The sequence below is a fragment of the Ctenocephalides felis genome, unplaced genomic scaffold (genome assembly GCF_003426905.1).
Source record: "Ctenocephalides felis isolate EL2017-DRISC unplaced genomic scaffold, ASM342690v1 CF-g0.4_SCAFFOLD_01170, whole genome shotgun sequence".
Lineage (NCBI taxonomy): Eukaryota > Metazoa > Arthropoda > Insecta > Siphonaptera > Pulicidae > Ctenocephalides > Ctenocephalides felis.
Window position 1 is genome coordinate 83,489,406 of NW_020537324.1, and position 17,686 is coordinate 83,507,091.

At 32.0% G+C, this 17,686-nt stretch overlaps 1 protein-coding gene across 1 annotated transcript; it reads right to left on the reverse strand.

Annotated features, from left to right (window-relative positions):
* Nucleotides 1–6,364: 6,364 nt before the first annotated feature.
* Nucleotides 6,365–17,043, reverse strand: LOC113366299 (alpha-mannosidase 2-like). Its single transcript, XM_026607883.1, has 18 exons — nucleotides 16,886–17,043; nucleotides 14,615–14,809; nucleotides 14,447–14,558; nucleotides 14,173–14,382; nucleotides 13,252–13,371; nucleotides 11,752–11,899; nucleotides 11,397–11,693; nucleotides 11,291–11,336; nucleotides 10,959–11,252; nucleotides 10,765–10,896; nucleotides 10,454–10,705; nucleotides 10,083–10,399; nucleotides 8,533–8,745; nucleotides 8,287–8,470; nucleotides 8,072–8,222; nucleotides 6,915–7,020; nucleotides 6,662–6,788; nucleotides 6,365–6,599 (listed from the first exon to the last, which is right to left on the reverse strand). Exons 1-18 carry the CDS (start codon nucleotides 17,036–17,038, stop codon nucleotides 6,387–6,389), a joined length of 3,270 nt encoding a protein of 1,089 aa, XP_026463668.1. The 5' UTR covers nucleotides 17,039–17,043; the 3' UTR covers nucleotides 6,365–6,386.
* Nucleotides 17,044–17,686: the final 643 nt, after the last annotated feature.

The window sequence follows — 17,686 nt, forward strand, 5'->3', positions numbered from 1 at the left end:
GCGTACCGAAAGATATTTCTGCTCCATATCTTGATCGATATTTATTTATATAAGCGGCTAGATGTTTGTAGTTGTTGTACTGCTGGTCGAGTTGTATTTCTTCATGATAACTGAAGATAAAGTACAAAGTTGTACAAAAATAAATAACATCACTATCATCACTTATTTTTTACCTAAAATCACTCCCAAGAGGAACAATCAGCACATTATGCGAAAACAAACTTGCAGATTTCGAATATTGCTCCAGCAGCAACTCTGCTTTTTCCTGCACATTATATTTATCTATGAACTCTACTGGAAAATCATCGAAGATTGACACTCCTAAAAAATAATATAAGCATTAACAATTCAAACTAGAGGTGTGTGGCATCGTGCCTTAAGGCAAATTGCCCGAACTTTCGAGACTTTCTTAAACGTTTTTAAATATATTATTACAAATACTGTAACTTTCATTACTTTTGCATTATCTAGTTATATCTGAGCAAATCAAATGTAAATCATAAATCAATTTATCTCCAGAACATTAACAATCGTCATTTCATTTCGAATTCAATTTCAAAAAAAAAAAATAGTCGCCTAATTTACACAAATTTGAAAAAGTGCTCCCGCATAGTCACAGTCTAAACGTATTTGCAAATAACTCTGTGCGACATTTTCACTTATACTGTGCTTAGCTTGGCGGCATTTTCACATTTTTCAATAGTTTTCACAAAATTGGAAAATTGCTCCAGTGCATAAACAGTCTAAACGCACTTGGGTAAACATTTGAACCAAAGTGGCGCTTAGACTGTGCTTAGCCTGGGTAATTTTTTGAATTTTCAATCCAAAATTACAAAAATATTTTATGGAGAATAAAAAAAAGATGTAATAATTTCTTATATTCAAAAGCAATTGTTTTGTCAATACAAGCAAAAAGTTTTATAGATCATTCAAATCAGACGCTTAGTTCACTCAAAAACTGCCATTTTTTGCACATTTAGTTCTGTATTTACGAAATGGCGGAGCCTGTCTTTGCCAAAAACTAATCACCACTTCTCCCAATCATTACAAATTAAATATTTTTTAGATCATTCAAATCCGATACTCCGTTCTCTCAAAAACTCGCTTTGTATTTTCTGCACTTTTTGCTCCGTATCTCCGTAACGGCTCGACCTGCCTTTGCCAAAAACTAATCAGCACATCTCTCTATCAATAGGAATCGAATGTTTTTTAAGCCATTCAAATAGATTGATCCGTGCGCCCGAAAACGTGGACGAAAATGCGGACATACAAAACACACACACACACACATCCATTCTGTTTCTGAGGTATGCCAGTAAAATGTTCAGAAACCTTCAAAAACGTCGATTTTCGGCCCATTACTATAACTACTCTACGGGAAGTTAAAAAAAACTATAAATATTGTAATCAACTTACTGTGGTTGTAATTAAAATCAAATTGTGCACATATGTTCCTATGAGGACCACAAGAGTAATCGATGGAATATAGATCGAAGGGCATATTGTGGGTCAGGATTGAATTTTTGGGTTTGACTAGACGGGATATAGATTTTTTATTTTGAATTTTGCCTGTTGGAGCTTTGTTTGGATTTTTTGCCTTGTTTTGAACGTTGATGTCTCGATTGTGCCTGTTCTCTGTATTTATTACTGTTCGTTTTGGACGTTTTATCATCTGATCTTTTATCTTAGAGAAATAACCCAAAATATGTCTTGGACTATTATCATTTTCCAATTTTTCTCCTTGTGCTTTATTGTTTGAAGATTTATCATCAGGAATTTGAACAGCTTCTGAAGATTTCAAACTACTTATTTTATTCTCAACAAAATTATTAATGTCGGATGTATCTTTGTCAATCATCATATAATCAGAACTTGAGTCTTTTGGATTTTTATCCAAGGCATCACCAGATATTTTATTTTTACCAATATATCGTTTGTCTTTATTTAAAAAATTGTTCACGACAGATTTATGGATATGACCAAAGTCTGCTATATGATTCTTTAGGTCTCTTGATGTTTTGTCCAAATCTTCGATTCTCCATCCAGGAACCCACATAAAATCTCCAAATCTCTTCCAAGCAAACCACTGCTTCCAAGCAAAATGTATTCTCTGGATAATAGTCCTTTGGATTCCAGAATTGCTTAAAATATAAGGAAATGTGCTACTATGTCCAAAAGGGTCGATTGACCAGCCTGTTGTTGGTGTAACATTCAAGTTGAGTTTTAACCATTGGTGACCTGGAGAAGGAAATAAGTTATGAATTGCTGGAAATAAATATGTGTTTTGTTGTGTTATTTACTGACCTTCTACAAGTTGGTTCCACATTGCAAACAAGTGCACATTGGCTTCATCAGTCACAACCCAACCACCGGTTGCTATTTCTATTCTTCCAGCTTCGACAAACTCTTTAAACGCCTGGAAAAATAAATAACAAAAATATGTTGTTACAAGATAGATTGCAAAAATGTATAAGAAGTTCGTGATCCACCGAGATGCTGCCGAACTCTATTATATACACTTGCATTTTATTTATATTTTGAAAGTACTAGATATATTTAGATAATGGCTATACCAGACCGATTAAAAGATGACAAGTAGTTTAATTGTTATATATTTAAATGAAATAATACGTGGAATTCAATCGGAAACAGGTGATTAGGATCCTTAGAAAAATGGATTAATGGTATGATGATAGATTTGGGGACAGGATGCATGACAATGAGAGGGATTATTTAATAGTTCTAAATCTACATATATATAAAAATAAGTCGGGTTTTCCTTTCCTGACGATATAACTCCAGAACGCACAAACCGATTTTGAAAATTTTGCATTCGTTGGAAAGGTCTCGGGCTCCGCAAGGTTTATAGCTAAGAAAATTAGTGGTGCATGGCTTCATGTCTTAATGCAAATTGCTGGAACTTCACGCGCCGTAATTAAAAATTCGAGTAATGACATTAGTGAGAATTATCAGAATTATACTTGGTTAAGTCAACGAGCAATTCTTGCCGCAAAGAATAATGATGTACACGTACTGAATTTCACCATTCAATCAAAAATTGCTGGCGATTTGGTGACATACCAATGATTCCGACTGTTCTTCCGTTCGACTTCAAACGATTGCAATTTCCAGTTTGCCTTGCGTTCGCAATAACAAGTCGCAAGGCCAATCGCTTAGTGTTTGCATGATAAATCTCAATTAGATTATTTAAAAAATCATTGTTTTTTACATGGACAGTTTTACATTACCTGTTCACGAGTTGGAAAACCATCCGCTTTATTTGTGTTAACGTCAGACCACAAAACAAAAAAATGTGGTTTACCAAAGAGCACTTCAATGAAACGGATAATTTGCGGATTCACTTTCATTTACTTAGAGAAGATCAATTAAAAAACACTTCATTTTTGTAATCGAAATAAATTCATTACTGTTGTGTAATATAATCAAATTTTTCCTTTTCAAAACAAAAAAATTCTTCATCTTTCTCACGAAACCATCTGGTGGCGAAACGGAGTTCGTCGGGTTTGCTAGTTATATAATAAGGGATGAGGGATTATTATTGCTATCCTGTCTGAAGGTAATATAATATAGAAGATAATAATAATATTATTCCATTAGACCAGAGTTGAGTAAGGCGTTAACAATTATTTTTCTTACCTTTTGTGTTGTAGGATGTGCTTGATCCCACCAAGCCTGCAAAAAACAAATTTCAGCCCAGACGAATGTCAATTTGCGATATTCGCTCATTTTTTTAACCAAGTTATTCAAAATATTTCTAGTTTTTGTCTCAAAGTACTGCTTGAACGTCAAAAGCCAGCCTGCATCATTATGCGAATGGGGAACCAAAATCACCTGGAGGAAAAAACAATCATATACTTCCGTTACTTTTTCTTATCTCTCGTCAACTTTTACCTTGAGATGCGGTTTTTTTGTATTTCCCTTTTCTTTATTATACCTGGTTTCAAATCTATCATCCCAAAATACCTTATTTTGGGTCCAATTAGGATGGAAGTAGAATCTCTGGTAAAGTGCAGACGTGTCAATGTCTGCCTGGTTTTGTACCATCACCATACTTTTTGGACATGCTTGGGATATGGAGGCATTTTGGTACAAACTAGAATTTAGGACAAAGTGTGATGATATGGAGGCATTTCGGTACGAACTAGAATTTAGGACAAAGGTTGATGAAAGTAGAGTATAATCGTGGTGATTGCGGTTTTGTTACCTTTGACCATTTGAAATTCTTATTTCTCCAAAGATTGTGGTTTGGAGTATCAAAGGTTCAAGATGTTGAAGATTCGAGGCTGCTTTCTCTTTTTTGACAACACTCAGGGAATAGAATGCCAGTAGGACGCATAGTAAAAAGGCACCTGGGACCAAAAAATAAATAAAAATATAATAATTTGCTGGTTGCTGGCAACCTGTACAAAGATGATCGGAAAAATATGTTTTATCTCACAATCAAAAGCAAAATTGTGATTAGATTTATTTTTATTAGACTTACAATTCATAAACACTTTGAGGCCATTTCTCAGTGTCAATTCCATGGTACACCAGGGATATTGAAAAAAAATTGTTATTATATTTCTATTTAATTTTTATCATTTTTATTCATTTGTCTAATGTCAAAAATATTTTTGTGGTGCAAAATAAATGTCATTAGTGATTTTAGAAAGAAGAAAAATTTTATATGAATATTCGAAGAAATCAGAAAAATTTTATATGAATGAGATTTAACCACTCTACATGTTAATAATTATTTTTAAATTAGTGGCAAATAGCTTAACAACATATAAAAAGTTGTAAGTAGCACTTTGCCTTATGGTAAGTTACATGAACTTCCTGACAGTGTAAATAATTGTCTTATCCAATAAGAAATTACTATATAAATTTATAATACACACACACTTTTTCCATACAGTGTCAAACGATTCAGAATGACTTGAAATATAGGGTTGAGCTTAAAAACTTTCCTTTGGAAAATTAAAAATAACTAGTGGTATATTAAGGCAATTTGCTGGAACTTTCGGTGCCGAATTAAAATTTTGAAATTTGAATTATTTTCGATATTCAAAAAAAATTGAAATTTAAAAAAAAACTTTCTAAAAACAATCGTTTCGTCCACACAAGTAGAAACTTTTTTGAATCGTTCAAATCGGATTCTTATTTCTCTCAAAAACTGTCATTTTTGGCACGATTAGCTCCATATCTCCAAAAAGGCTGGACCTGCCTTTGCCAAAAACTAATCACCACTTCTCTCCATCATTACGAATTGAATGTTTTTTAGATCATTCAAATCGGATGCTCCGTTCTCTCAGAAAGTCGATTTCCATTTTCTGCACTCTTTGCTCCGTATCTCCGTAACGGCTGGACCTGCCTTTGCCAAAAACTAATCAACACATCTCCCTATCAATAGGAATCGAATGTTTTTTGAATCATTCAAATCGGTTGATCCTTCCACCCAAAAACTACACACTATACGTCCTACTCACACACTGACGTAAATTTTTTCTAAGGAATGCCAAAATGTTCAGAAACCTCTGAAACGTGAAGAAATGCAAAAATTTTAAATTTCGATTTTTGGACGATTACAATAACTTACTCTACAGAAAGTTAAAAAAAAACATTTTATAGAAAAATCATTAGTTGATTTATTTGTTTCTAAAAATTCACAACGCAACTACAAAATATTTTACATAGTAATACTCATATATATATATATATATATATATATATATATATATATAATATTTTACATCAATAAAATAAATATAAATTTAATCTACAATAATTCTTATTACATTCCTTTCAACATCACAACTCGATCGATCAGTTCCTATCTAACAATATTCATATATACAATATTTTAAATCCTGTATTTAAATTAATATTATCTTTATCTTTATCTAAATTCAATTTCTTGTATTAATTACAATCTAAATAGATAATTTTATAAATCTTCTATCTACATTAAATTTTTGCATGTTAGCTGTCATGTGAAGGGCAAGATCTTCGTTAAAAGTACTTAATTTAATTAATTATATTTGACTGATAGAATGGACTTATATTCAATAATTTAAATCTAACCAGAATGAACAAAGACTTAAAAAATAATTATAATATTATAAATATTGCATAAAATCACATTTGATTAATATTTTAGACTTAATACTTAATTTAATTAGACTGCCATTTGTTAGTGTAGAATAATTCTTGAAATTTAAAAATAATTAAGGCTAAAATTTTGAGTTAAACATAAATGCTTAGTGTCATAAAAATAAAATGTAAATATATTATAAAATAAATTATATAAATAATTAGGTTTATCTCAGTTATATACAAATCTTTGAAAATCACTATTATCACGCTATATATAAATATTTTTTCTACTCTTCAAAATCTATCCTGTACATTGCCAAATCCATTTTCTCAACAAAAATATCTCCCAAGCTTTTAACAGCTTCCAAATCCTTAACACCAGTCAGACTGGTTTCTGTTACTTTCTTTATTTTAACATCAGTCAATGTAGTATCAGGATGCATTCTTGTATTGTGACAAGTGTCTAAAGGATTTGTACCACCTATTCGACAACTGTAACCCTGGATAATAAAAACAAGTCAGAACAGAAATTATACGGTTAATATCAGTATTATTGTTTTACCTGTCTGTGCAACATCAACAGAGCATTCGAACCAGGAAATTGATGATATGTTTCATCGCTTAGTATTCTCAGATTGATCAATCTCATGTCGCAAGGTAAAGGATGTGATATTAAAGGTACTCGACTTCTGTCCTGGTTTATTGTTGTGTACTCAGTTTTAGAGCTAGACTCATCCATTTTGTTGTTCATGTTGTAAGTAGCTGAAGTACAATGTTGGTTAAAATATGTACTACTTCATTGTAAATTAAAATACTTACAGCTTGCATTTGGTTCTTCGACAGAGTAGATGTTTAGAGGATAGTTCAAGGCATCTGCTAATCGTGTAGCTGCCAAACTTGGTAGTTGATATTCTTCATTTTGTTTATCAGAATTTACATCAGTAGATTTTTGCAGTAAATCTTTGGCAATGTCCAAACCTTCTCTGATGTTGGATGTATCTTTACTATTTTGCACACTGGAAACAAATTAACACTATTATATATAAACTAGTGCTGTATGGCATCGTGCCTTAAGACAAATTGCTGGAACTTCCCGTACCGTAACGAAATGTTCGAGGAATTTTAAACGTTTTCAAATATATTGTTACAAATTCTGTAACTTTCATTATTCGTTATTTTGGCTATCTTGTTATATCTAGTTGTGAGCAAATCAAATGTAAATCATAAATCATAAATCAATTTATCTCCAGAACATTAACAATCGTCATTTCATTTCAAATTCAATTTCAACAAAAAAAATAATTGCCTAATTTACACAAAATTGAAAAAGTGCTCCCGTTAGTCACAGTCTAAACGCATTTTCAAATAATTCTGTGCGACATTTTCACTTATACTATGCTTAGCTTGGCGACATTTTCACATTTTTCAATCATTTTCACAAAATTGGAAAAGTGCTCCAGTACATAAACAGTCTAAACGCACTTGGGTAAACATTTGCACCAGAGTGGCGCTTAGACTGTGCTTAGCCTGGGTATTTTTTTAAATTTTTTAACCAAAATTACAAAAATATTTTTTGAAAACAAAAATTAGAAACAAATTTTTTTTTCCAAAAGCAATTATTTTGTTGAAACAAGCAGAAAGTTCTTTGAATCATTTAAATCGGACGCTTAGTTCTCTCAAAAACTGCCATTGTTTAAACATTTAGCTCTGTATCTCCGAAACTGCTGGGCCTACCTTTGCCAAAAACTAATAACCACTTTTCCCCGTCATTACGAATTGAATGTTTTTTAGATCATACAAATCGGATGATTCGTTCTCTCAAAAACTTAGCTATGAACCTTGCGGAGCCCGAGACCTTTCCAACGAATGCAAAATTGTCGAAATCGATACGTGCGTTCTGGAGTTATTCGTCAGGAAGGAAATCCCGACTTATTTATATATATATATATGTAGACTAACCTTTGATCATCATCCTTCGAATGAACACTTTCCACCAGCAACCAGTTTTTAAATACAGTCGGTTTGTTGTCAATGAGTCCTTCACCCATTCCTCGAGAATCATCGTACAAAGTTCTTCGATCCAACATTACTTCCAAATAACCTGGTTCCAAACTTGCTGCACCCTGTTGAAAAAAAAATAAAACATTTAAACAACATATTTAAAAAATTTCTATCTATTTTACTCACTTGTGCATGATCAGTTATCAAAGTCACTCTGGTTTTTGCATCCTGAATGAAAGCCATACTTGTTATCGGGTAATAGTTGCCTTCAGGACCAATTGCTGGTACTAAAGTCCTTTTATGGTATTGGAAAGAATTGGAATCAGTGTAGAACACTGGTGTGTCACCATTGTCGATATTTGTTTGTAATCTGAAATCAAAATTTACAATCTTAGTACCTGCATAAGTTTTTTATGATGTTTTATCTTTTACCTAAGGAACAGTTCAGTTTCCCTGTATTTAGGAGGTTCTCCAAAGTCGACCAAGGTTTCTAAGTATACAGCACGCATTAATTCACTATTTTTGGAAGGATGGTAATCGTTTTTGAAATTGTATATTCTTGTTGTGTGTGATATGAATCCGTTGTACAAGGCTGTTAGTTCGCTTGATATTTGACCACTTATTATCATTAGACCAGGAGAGAGGCTAGAATAGTAAAATTTTATATATTTTAGCTCCTTGTTTTATATAATACTAGATGACCCGACAGACGTTGTCCTGTGCATATGTATACAATTTTTTAATACAATATACTAATATTTACAGTTTACCTAAAAATAATAATTATTGTTTTTTAAGTTACTCTTTACGCCAAAATGCAAATACATTTATAGTATGAACGATGTTAAATGTAGAACTGCTTTAAATATAATGTTGAGTCTCAATTCTCACACTCTAATATTGGAAATTGAAGTCTTTTAAACGATATAACAACCATAACCATAACATATAACTGGTACTTCATGTTGAATTAAATTAATTAAATTTTTGATTATTTAAGATATCCAAAATTGCATCTTAAACTTCTGCTAATCGATATCGTGAGGGCCGAATTGTATGTATTCATCTTAACTTTCCCATTTGTTGTTATAAAAAGAAAATTTTACGAATTTTAAAAATATTGTGGAAATATTAGTAAAAGATGCAAAGAAATTATATATTCAAAAAGAAACTATATTGAAAATTTAATATCCAAATCTTGTGTTGGCGCCCCTAAGGCGTGCGCTCGTATTTTTCGCATGCATCGCATTAAAGGTAGGACCGACCCTGATTAATACTTAATTTCATATTTTAAGTGAATTAATTTGCCATATTCTGTTCAATATGTAATTATTCAATCTGCCATATATATACTGTATTTTATATTATTTTAATTTCTGGCACATCTCAGCTGCTTTCTGGCAATAATAATGTATACATTTTATTCTTCTTATTCATAATCATAAATTTATTATACATATTCTAATATTATCTAGGTTCATAAGTAAATTGAAATTTTTGGCAGATGACAGTTTTCATTCGTTTTCAATTCAAACAATGACACGTCGTTTTTCGAATTTTTTCCATTAATTTGTACATAATTTCACATACATCCCAGTACTTTATAACAACAAACATCTTGGAAAATTTCTCTAACAAACTTTAGAAAGATTTATCAAAATCCGAATAATCGTTTAGGAAGAGTATACAGTTAGTGCTTGTGATTTAATACGAAATTCGTATAATAGCAATAAAGCTCAAATTGATTCTACGCTTTAGTTAGAAAACGTTGTATGTGAAAAAGAAAAGGGCCGTTTTTAGGGTTTTCCCGGAAATTATTCGATTTTTTTCGTCGTAAGAACCATCCTTGGACTTGAACGAACATTTTAAAAAAAGAATTGGCCAAATTGGTTCAGGCGTTGTTGAGTTATGCGCTTACCAACACATTTTGCGATTCATTTTTATATATAAGAATAAGATATAACAAGTAGAATTTGTTTTACCCTTTCAAAATATCCCTTTCCGGTTCCAAAGTGTTCGGATCAGGTTTAAACAAGTAGGCACCAGAGTGGAACTGGGCGCTGACATAAGCTCCGAATTTTACATTGCACATAACATTCCTAGTCGTATATTTCTTTGAAGCCCCATCAGCATTGTCCTTGTTCTTCAAAAAACTTTTATGCGTTATAGTCTTCAAAAATCCACTTCTACCATCGAACAAAAGTCTCAAATCTCTGTTTTCTAATTGGACATCACCCGGTTGCATTGGTTTAAATTGGAACTTCGACTTTCTACCATCGTCTTGTTTGGTAAAAGATTTCTTTTCAAATAAATTGGTACCATCTCGCAAACTTTCTACTTTCACGTTGTGTACGTTAAAACTTTGAATCATTTCATCAGGAGTTCCTTGATGGAAATTGTGTTTGTCTGATTTTCCAAAACATTTGTCGCAGTAGATAGTCGCAAAGTTTTTGGGATCTTCTTGCTTGGTGGTGATTATGGAGTATGTAGATAAACTTAAAGGTGGTAGGCGGACTATGAAGGATATTTCAAATTCTTTATCGGATATTGTCCATTGTGGTAGAGTCGTAGATGTGTTCCAGACAGGACTGATTTGTATGCGCACCTGATAAAAAATAATATTGTCAACTAGAGTTGGGGTAATGGATTGGGGATGGAAATTACCTCATTGTTCTGGTCGTCAAGAATTGCTATTTTGGTATCATTCACGCGTATTATGACGACTTCAGAACGTTCTTGTGGAAGCGAGTTGAACATCACGATTTGTCTCTTTTCTCTCGACATCGATATAGGAACCTGAAAACACGCAAAATTGTCACAACTCCAACATCCGACACCAATATAATTTGTACACAAACCTTTCTATCCAATTTGTCATAACTCTCCTTCTCGATATCCTTCAAAATAAAACCTTTCAAATCGTCTTTGTCTTTTTCCTTGTGTTCAACAAGTAAACTCTCGATGGAGTCTTCTTGTATCTTATTGGCAATTTGCAAAGCTTCAAACAGTTTCAATCCATAGTCTCTCATGACAGCATGTTTGGAAGTTCCAGTAATGGCATCATGGTGCTGGAATAATGCCAAATGCCTTCTGGCACGAGTCAGACTGTCGTAGTGTTTTTCAAGGATTCTCAAATGCGAAGAGTATTTCTGGGTTTAACTCCTGGTTTGCTATTCGGATGCTGGGATAGTTGACGTGCCCTATTGGTGGCTATTGTGTATAAAATCTCAGCATTCCTGGATAAAAATCATTGTCACGCAATGTGCTAAAGAGTAAAAATTTTTTATCCCACTTACCTTAAGTTATGTTCAACAGTTCTGTCCAGTATCTTCAAATATGGTCTGGTAGTAAAGTATCCTGACCAATAAGCAGGTCGACCTTCAGTGAATATATCTGAATACACAAAGAAATCTCCGGCAACTGTCGGAAACCGTTGTTGAGCCTCTGATGTTCGTTTTTCGATTGCTTCAAAATAATTTCGAGGAGTACCGAAGGATATTTCAGTTCCATATCGTTTGCTGTTTTCATTTATGAAGTCGACTAGAAGTTTGTAGTTTGTGTATTGCTGGTCGAATTCGACTTCGTGATTATATCTGGAGACATAGAATATTGAAACATATTTTATTATTGAAAATATGTAATTGTTGTTACCTGAAGTCATCTCCAATTGGTACAAGTGCCACGTTATGAGGAAACAGACTAGCAGCCTTCGAGTATTGCTCCAATAACAATTCTGCCTTTTCTCGTAAATTATTTTTGTCAATAAATTGTGCTTTGATGGAGTACTCAGTGTATTCACCTGTTAAAACATAAGTTACAAATGTAATCTTTAGGCTCTTACTATTATTATTAACTTCCCGAAGGAGAAGTTTATGTTTCATCAAAAGATCCGATTCGCTAATTTTAAGTTTTCTCGACGTTTCAAGCCATTCTGAATCGAATGAGACCGAATTTGGAAAAAGTATGTATGTGTGTGTGTGAACAGATTTTTTGTTGTAAATCGACGTTTTCTCAAAAAACGGCTGGACTGATTTCAAAAATTTAAAAGCCATTCGATGTATTATCGTGAGAAAAAAAAATGAAAAAGTGAGAAAATTTTCGTCCAGGTTTTAGCCCGTAATTCTGAATTGATTGTGAAAATTCAAAAACCGTTCGAAAGATATTGGTTGGGAATCGTGCTGATTATTTTTAGTAGAGATCGGCTTGATCGTTTTCTTGTAATAAAGTGTTAAATAAAATGTTTTCGGCTATTTTTTATTATTTTTTTGACGGTAGATACCATAGTCTTCTAGATCATACTAAAATTTTACGGCCCCCACAACTCGTTTAGCTTTGAAAATTCATTAAAGTTTGCAAATTTGGTATGGCTATTTTGGCATTTGTCAAAATTATACATTTGATCGACGCTTTCTCAAAAACGCCTGAACCGATTTCAGAATTTAAAAGCCATTTTGATGTATCTCAATGAGGACTATCGTTTATCAGTTTTGTGCGACGATGTGCCAAGCCGTTTCTTTTCTTGTAATTTGCAAAAAAGTGTTAAATTTTTCGTCCACATTTAAGCTCATACTACCGAATCGATTTTAAAAATTCGATAACTGTTCGAAAGATATTAGTTGGGAATGATACTGATTAGTTTTAGATGAAAATCTACCGAGCCATTTTCTTGTAATTCGTTGTTGAAAAAAAATTTGAGCCGATTTTTACGGAACTTTTTTTGGCGATATATATCATGGTCTTATAAGAGTTACTGAAATATTGCGGCCTTACGACATAATTTAATTTAAAAATTCATCAAAGTTTGATAAAATGAGTAGTTTTTTTGACGTTTGTTAAAATTAAAGTTAGACGATTTACTTGGTATAAAGATAGAGTACTTAGTTTTAATAAACAAACTAAATTATTAAAGTCCTACTGGTTCAATTATAAAAATTCTTAATTTTGAAAATTTGCTTTTAGAAATACCCAGGGTTAACGTGTTCGTTCGTTTTCAATTGTGTATAACAAATCCACTCGGAATACTTTTAATCACTCATAAACTAATTTCTATTTTATTGATGAAGTCGATTATTTACACATATCGGGAAGTTCATGTAACTTGCCTCAAAGCAAAATACCAATACCAACTAGTTTAAATTTCTCATATATTACCTCCAATTTTCCTAAAATCAAAGTTCAAGCATGTGTATGGATGAGGTCCACAGGAATGTTTGATCGAATAAATATCAAAAGGCATATTGTGAGTTAACATTGCACTTTTTGGTTGCCTTACTTTATTCACTGATTTTTTAACTCTAGCTTCAACAATATCACCATTACTATTATTTGTTGAACGTTTTGATCGTTTCAAAGATGTATCTTCAGGAAGATTATTGATGGTGTCTGCATTGACTGCATTTGCAGAATTTTCTTGAGATTTGACCTCAATATCATCTTGATCGGTGTCTCTTTCCAATCTTATCTCATAATTAACTTCAGTATCTGATCTCAATTGACCGTCCTTTGACACATAAGCATATTGTATACTTTCTTGCATCAGTTCTTCACCACTATCATCTTCATATTTTTTGGAATGAGAGTTTCTTTTATTAACTTTATGATAAGAATTAGATTCTGAGTCATCATCTTTATCTCTGCGTAGTCTGTAAATGTTTTGAGATTCGTCCAAATTTCTTAGATAGTCATACTGTGCAATCATTTCGGCTTTATCAACATCAGATCGGTCATCAAATATGTTATCTGCTCGTTCAGATCTAAAATTGCTGTCGATTTTACCATTGTATACACCATTTAGGTAATGGAGTTTGGGGTTCTCTGGGGAATCTTTTAAGTTCTGTGCAGGTTCTTCAACATCCCGCTTGGTTCTACGCAAAACATCAGTCTCATCAGATTCATCATGATTCACCACATCCAACATATCATCATTTATTGATTTAGTTCGACGATTTAACTTAGGACCTTCGCCAATTTGTATAGGGCCTTCGTGAACAATTCGTTCCACTTTATAATTACGACTGACTGGTTTTTTTTCTTGCGTGGAAACATCTCTTCTGGTTCTATCCGAATCTTTGCCAGTAACTTCCCATCCAGGAACCCACATAAAATCTCCAAATCTCTTCCAAGCAAACCATTGCTTCCAAGCGTAATGAATTCTCTGAATTATGGTACCTTGGAAACCAGAATTGCTCAAAATGTAGGGAAATGTACTGCCGTGCCCAAAAGGATCGATTGACCAGCCTGTTGTTGGTGTAATATTCAGGTTGAGTTTTAACCATTGGTGACCTGGAGAAGGAAATAAGTTAGGAATTGCTGGATATAAATATGTTTTGTTGTATTATTTACTGACCTTCTACAAGTTGGTTCCACATTGCAAACAAGTGCACGTTGGCTTCGTCAGTCATAACCCAACCGCCGGTTGTTATTTCTATTCTTCCAGCTTGGACAAACTTTTTAAACGCCTAAAACAACAACCAATTAGTTGAACGAATAATAAAAAAAATATCTATCTTCTTACCTTTTGTTTCGTGGGATGCACTTGATCCCACCAAGCTTGCAAAAAACTGATCTCCGACCAGATAAACGTTAAATTGTCATGCTGCCTCATCTTGTTGACCAAGTGGTTCAGAATATTTCTAGTTTCTGATTCAAAATAGTGTTCGAAAGTCTTTAACCATCCTGGATCGTTGTGGGAATGAGGCACCAGGATCACCTAAAGTAAAAATTAATAAAATATTTTTTTTTTTTTGTGATAGTTTTATTTAGCAATCAGAAAATTACATTTTTCTATAAGCTAAATAATAAAATAAATGATTGCAGTTGTCTTGTGAGTGTATTTCACCAAGTAAATGTAATCGGGACAGTGATAGCAATTGTTTTTTATGGGTCTGTTCTACCAAGTAGAACATAATCAGGAGTATGATAATACTTGTTTATATGGGGTCTATTTTAACAAGTAAAATATGATCCGGACAATGATAGTAGTTGTCTTTTGTAGGTCTGCTGGGACAATGATTGCAGTTGATTTTATGGGTCTGTTGTAACAAAAAAACATAATCATCAATGATAGTAAAGTAAAATATAATCAGGACTAGGGACTGCAATACAAAAATTTATATTTAAATTCCATAACTGCATACACAGCTATATATTTAAGCAATTCTATAGGATAAAAAAATGTCATAATATTATCTCAACTATTCATTAAATTGAACATTTATTGCTTTCCAAAGGGCCTCATATCGTGTTACAATAAATAGATTCGGCTGATAGATAATGATGTTTATTTCATCTTATGTAAAAATGTAACGGTTTGTAAAGTGTCATCTGCGCCAAAGATTGCGTAATTTTTATTTTTTTGACTTTATGCATATTATTCATAATAATTACCATTCTTTTTTTAAATGTTCGTTGAAGTCCAAGGATGGTTCTTACGGCGAGAAAAATCGAATAATTACCGGGAAAACCCTAAAAACAGCCCTTTTCTTTTTCACATACGAACGTTTTCTAACTGAAACGTAGAATCAATTTGAGCTTTATTGCTATTATATAAAGTTCATATTAAATTACGAGCACTCACTGTATACTCCTCCTTGACGATTATTCGGATTTTGATAAATCTTTTTGAAGTTTGCTAAGGAAATTTTCTAGGATGTATGCGATTATAAAGTACTGGGATGTATGTGCAATATTGTAGAAATAAATGTAAAAAATTGCAAAAAACGATATGTCATTGTTTGCATTGAGAACAAATGAAAACTATCAACTGCAAAAATTTCCATTTACTTATGAAAATTTCATTTTATAATAACAAATGGGATAGGAAAGATGAATACATACAATTCGGCCCTCACGATATCGATTAGGAGAAGTTTAAGATGCAATTTTGGATATCTTAAATAATAAAAAATTAAATTAATTTAATTCAACATAAAGAACCCAGTTTTATGTTATGGTTATGGTTATGTTATACCGTTTAAAATACTTCATTTTCCAATATAGTGAAGAGTAATTTAAAAAACAATAATTATTATTTTTAGGTAAACGGTAAATATTAGTATATTATATTAAAAAATTGTAGACATGATAACAGAACATCTGTCGGGTCATCTACTTTTAAATAAAATTACTCTACAATTATAGTATGTTATTAATTATCTTCTATAAGTTTCAGATCATAAATTAATATATATAAACAATAAATTTAAAGTCTTTAAAATATTGGAAAATATGCTAATTTAACACATCGGATACAGACAATACAGTTTATTATAATAATGTAATATGATCATTGATGAGTTTTTGGTCTTTCTTACTCATACGTTTAATTTTGGTAAAAAGTACTCAATGTACTCGATAACGATGACGAGTTAATTAAATTACCGGTATTTTACCGGTATTCCGGTATTGAAATTTTTTAACGGTATTGCATTCCCTAATCAGTACAATGATAGTGTTTATTTTTTTTCTGGGTCTGTTTTAGCATGTAAAACATAATCAGGGACAATGGTAGTAGTTGTCTTTATGTGTCTATTTTAACCAAGTAAACGGATATTATTTTCATGTAAATTCGATCCTTTGCTCTCTTATTTATTTAAATTTATGTTATTATTTATCAATATCACTAGATGTTAACTATTTAACAGTTGTAATAAACATAGTAATTAAAAAAAATTAACCAAGTAAAACAAGATCAATACAATGATAGTTGTGTATACTTGTTTCTTATTGGTCTGTTCTACCAAGTAAATATAATCAGGACAATGATAGTAGTTGTTTCTTATTTTACCTTAAGGTGTGGTCGGTTTGGATCTTGCTTTATTTTGCTGTATCTCCTTTCAAAGGTGTCGTCCCAATATTCTTTTGTTTTCATCCAAGCCGGTTGGAAGTCAAATTTCTGGTAAACTATAGAAGTATCAACATCGGCCTGGCTTTGGACCATCACCATGTCGTTTGGACATGTGTCGTATGATGATTGGTTGAAGTGGTATGAGGAAACGCTGGAATAAATTGAAAAATCATAAATTAAATCATAAAATTCATGATTTTTGGAATTTTTTAAAATCAAAATAGGTTTAACACTATTCCTACCGACATTTCATGTTTACTATTCCTACCGCAACCGGTCAAGTGACCGGTCATGCAATATCTATATTTTTCAGTATTTAATAAAGAGTTAATGCTAGTTTAAGAGTTTATAAATATAAATACAAAATATTTCTTTTTTTCTAGAATGCGAAATCTACATTTTATTCTGTTTTATCCAATTTTTTACGTTTTTTTTCTTAGAGTGTATTTTCTGCACACGTCCTATCATATTTCTAAAACATTATCTGGAATATTTTCTTTAGGGAATCTGTTTTGTACTTGTACTTAGTTGATTTTTTTCTGAATTCTTGTTGGAACTATACGGCAAATTAATTGGAATAGAAAGTTCCTGCCTTGTACATCGTCTTCCCATAATTTTTTTATGTGAAAACGATAGATTTATCCTGAATAAATACAAAATAATGTAAATCCTTTATAAATTCTCTCTAAAATTCATATTTTACGAAATGATTTCTGATGATTTTATGAATGACATCTACAC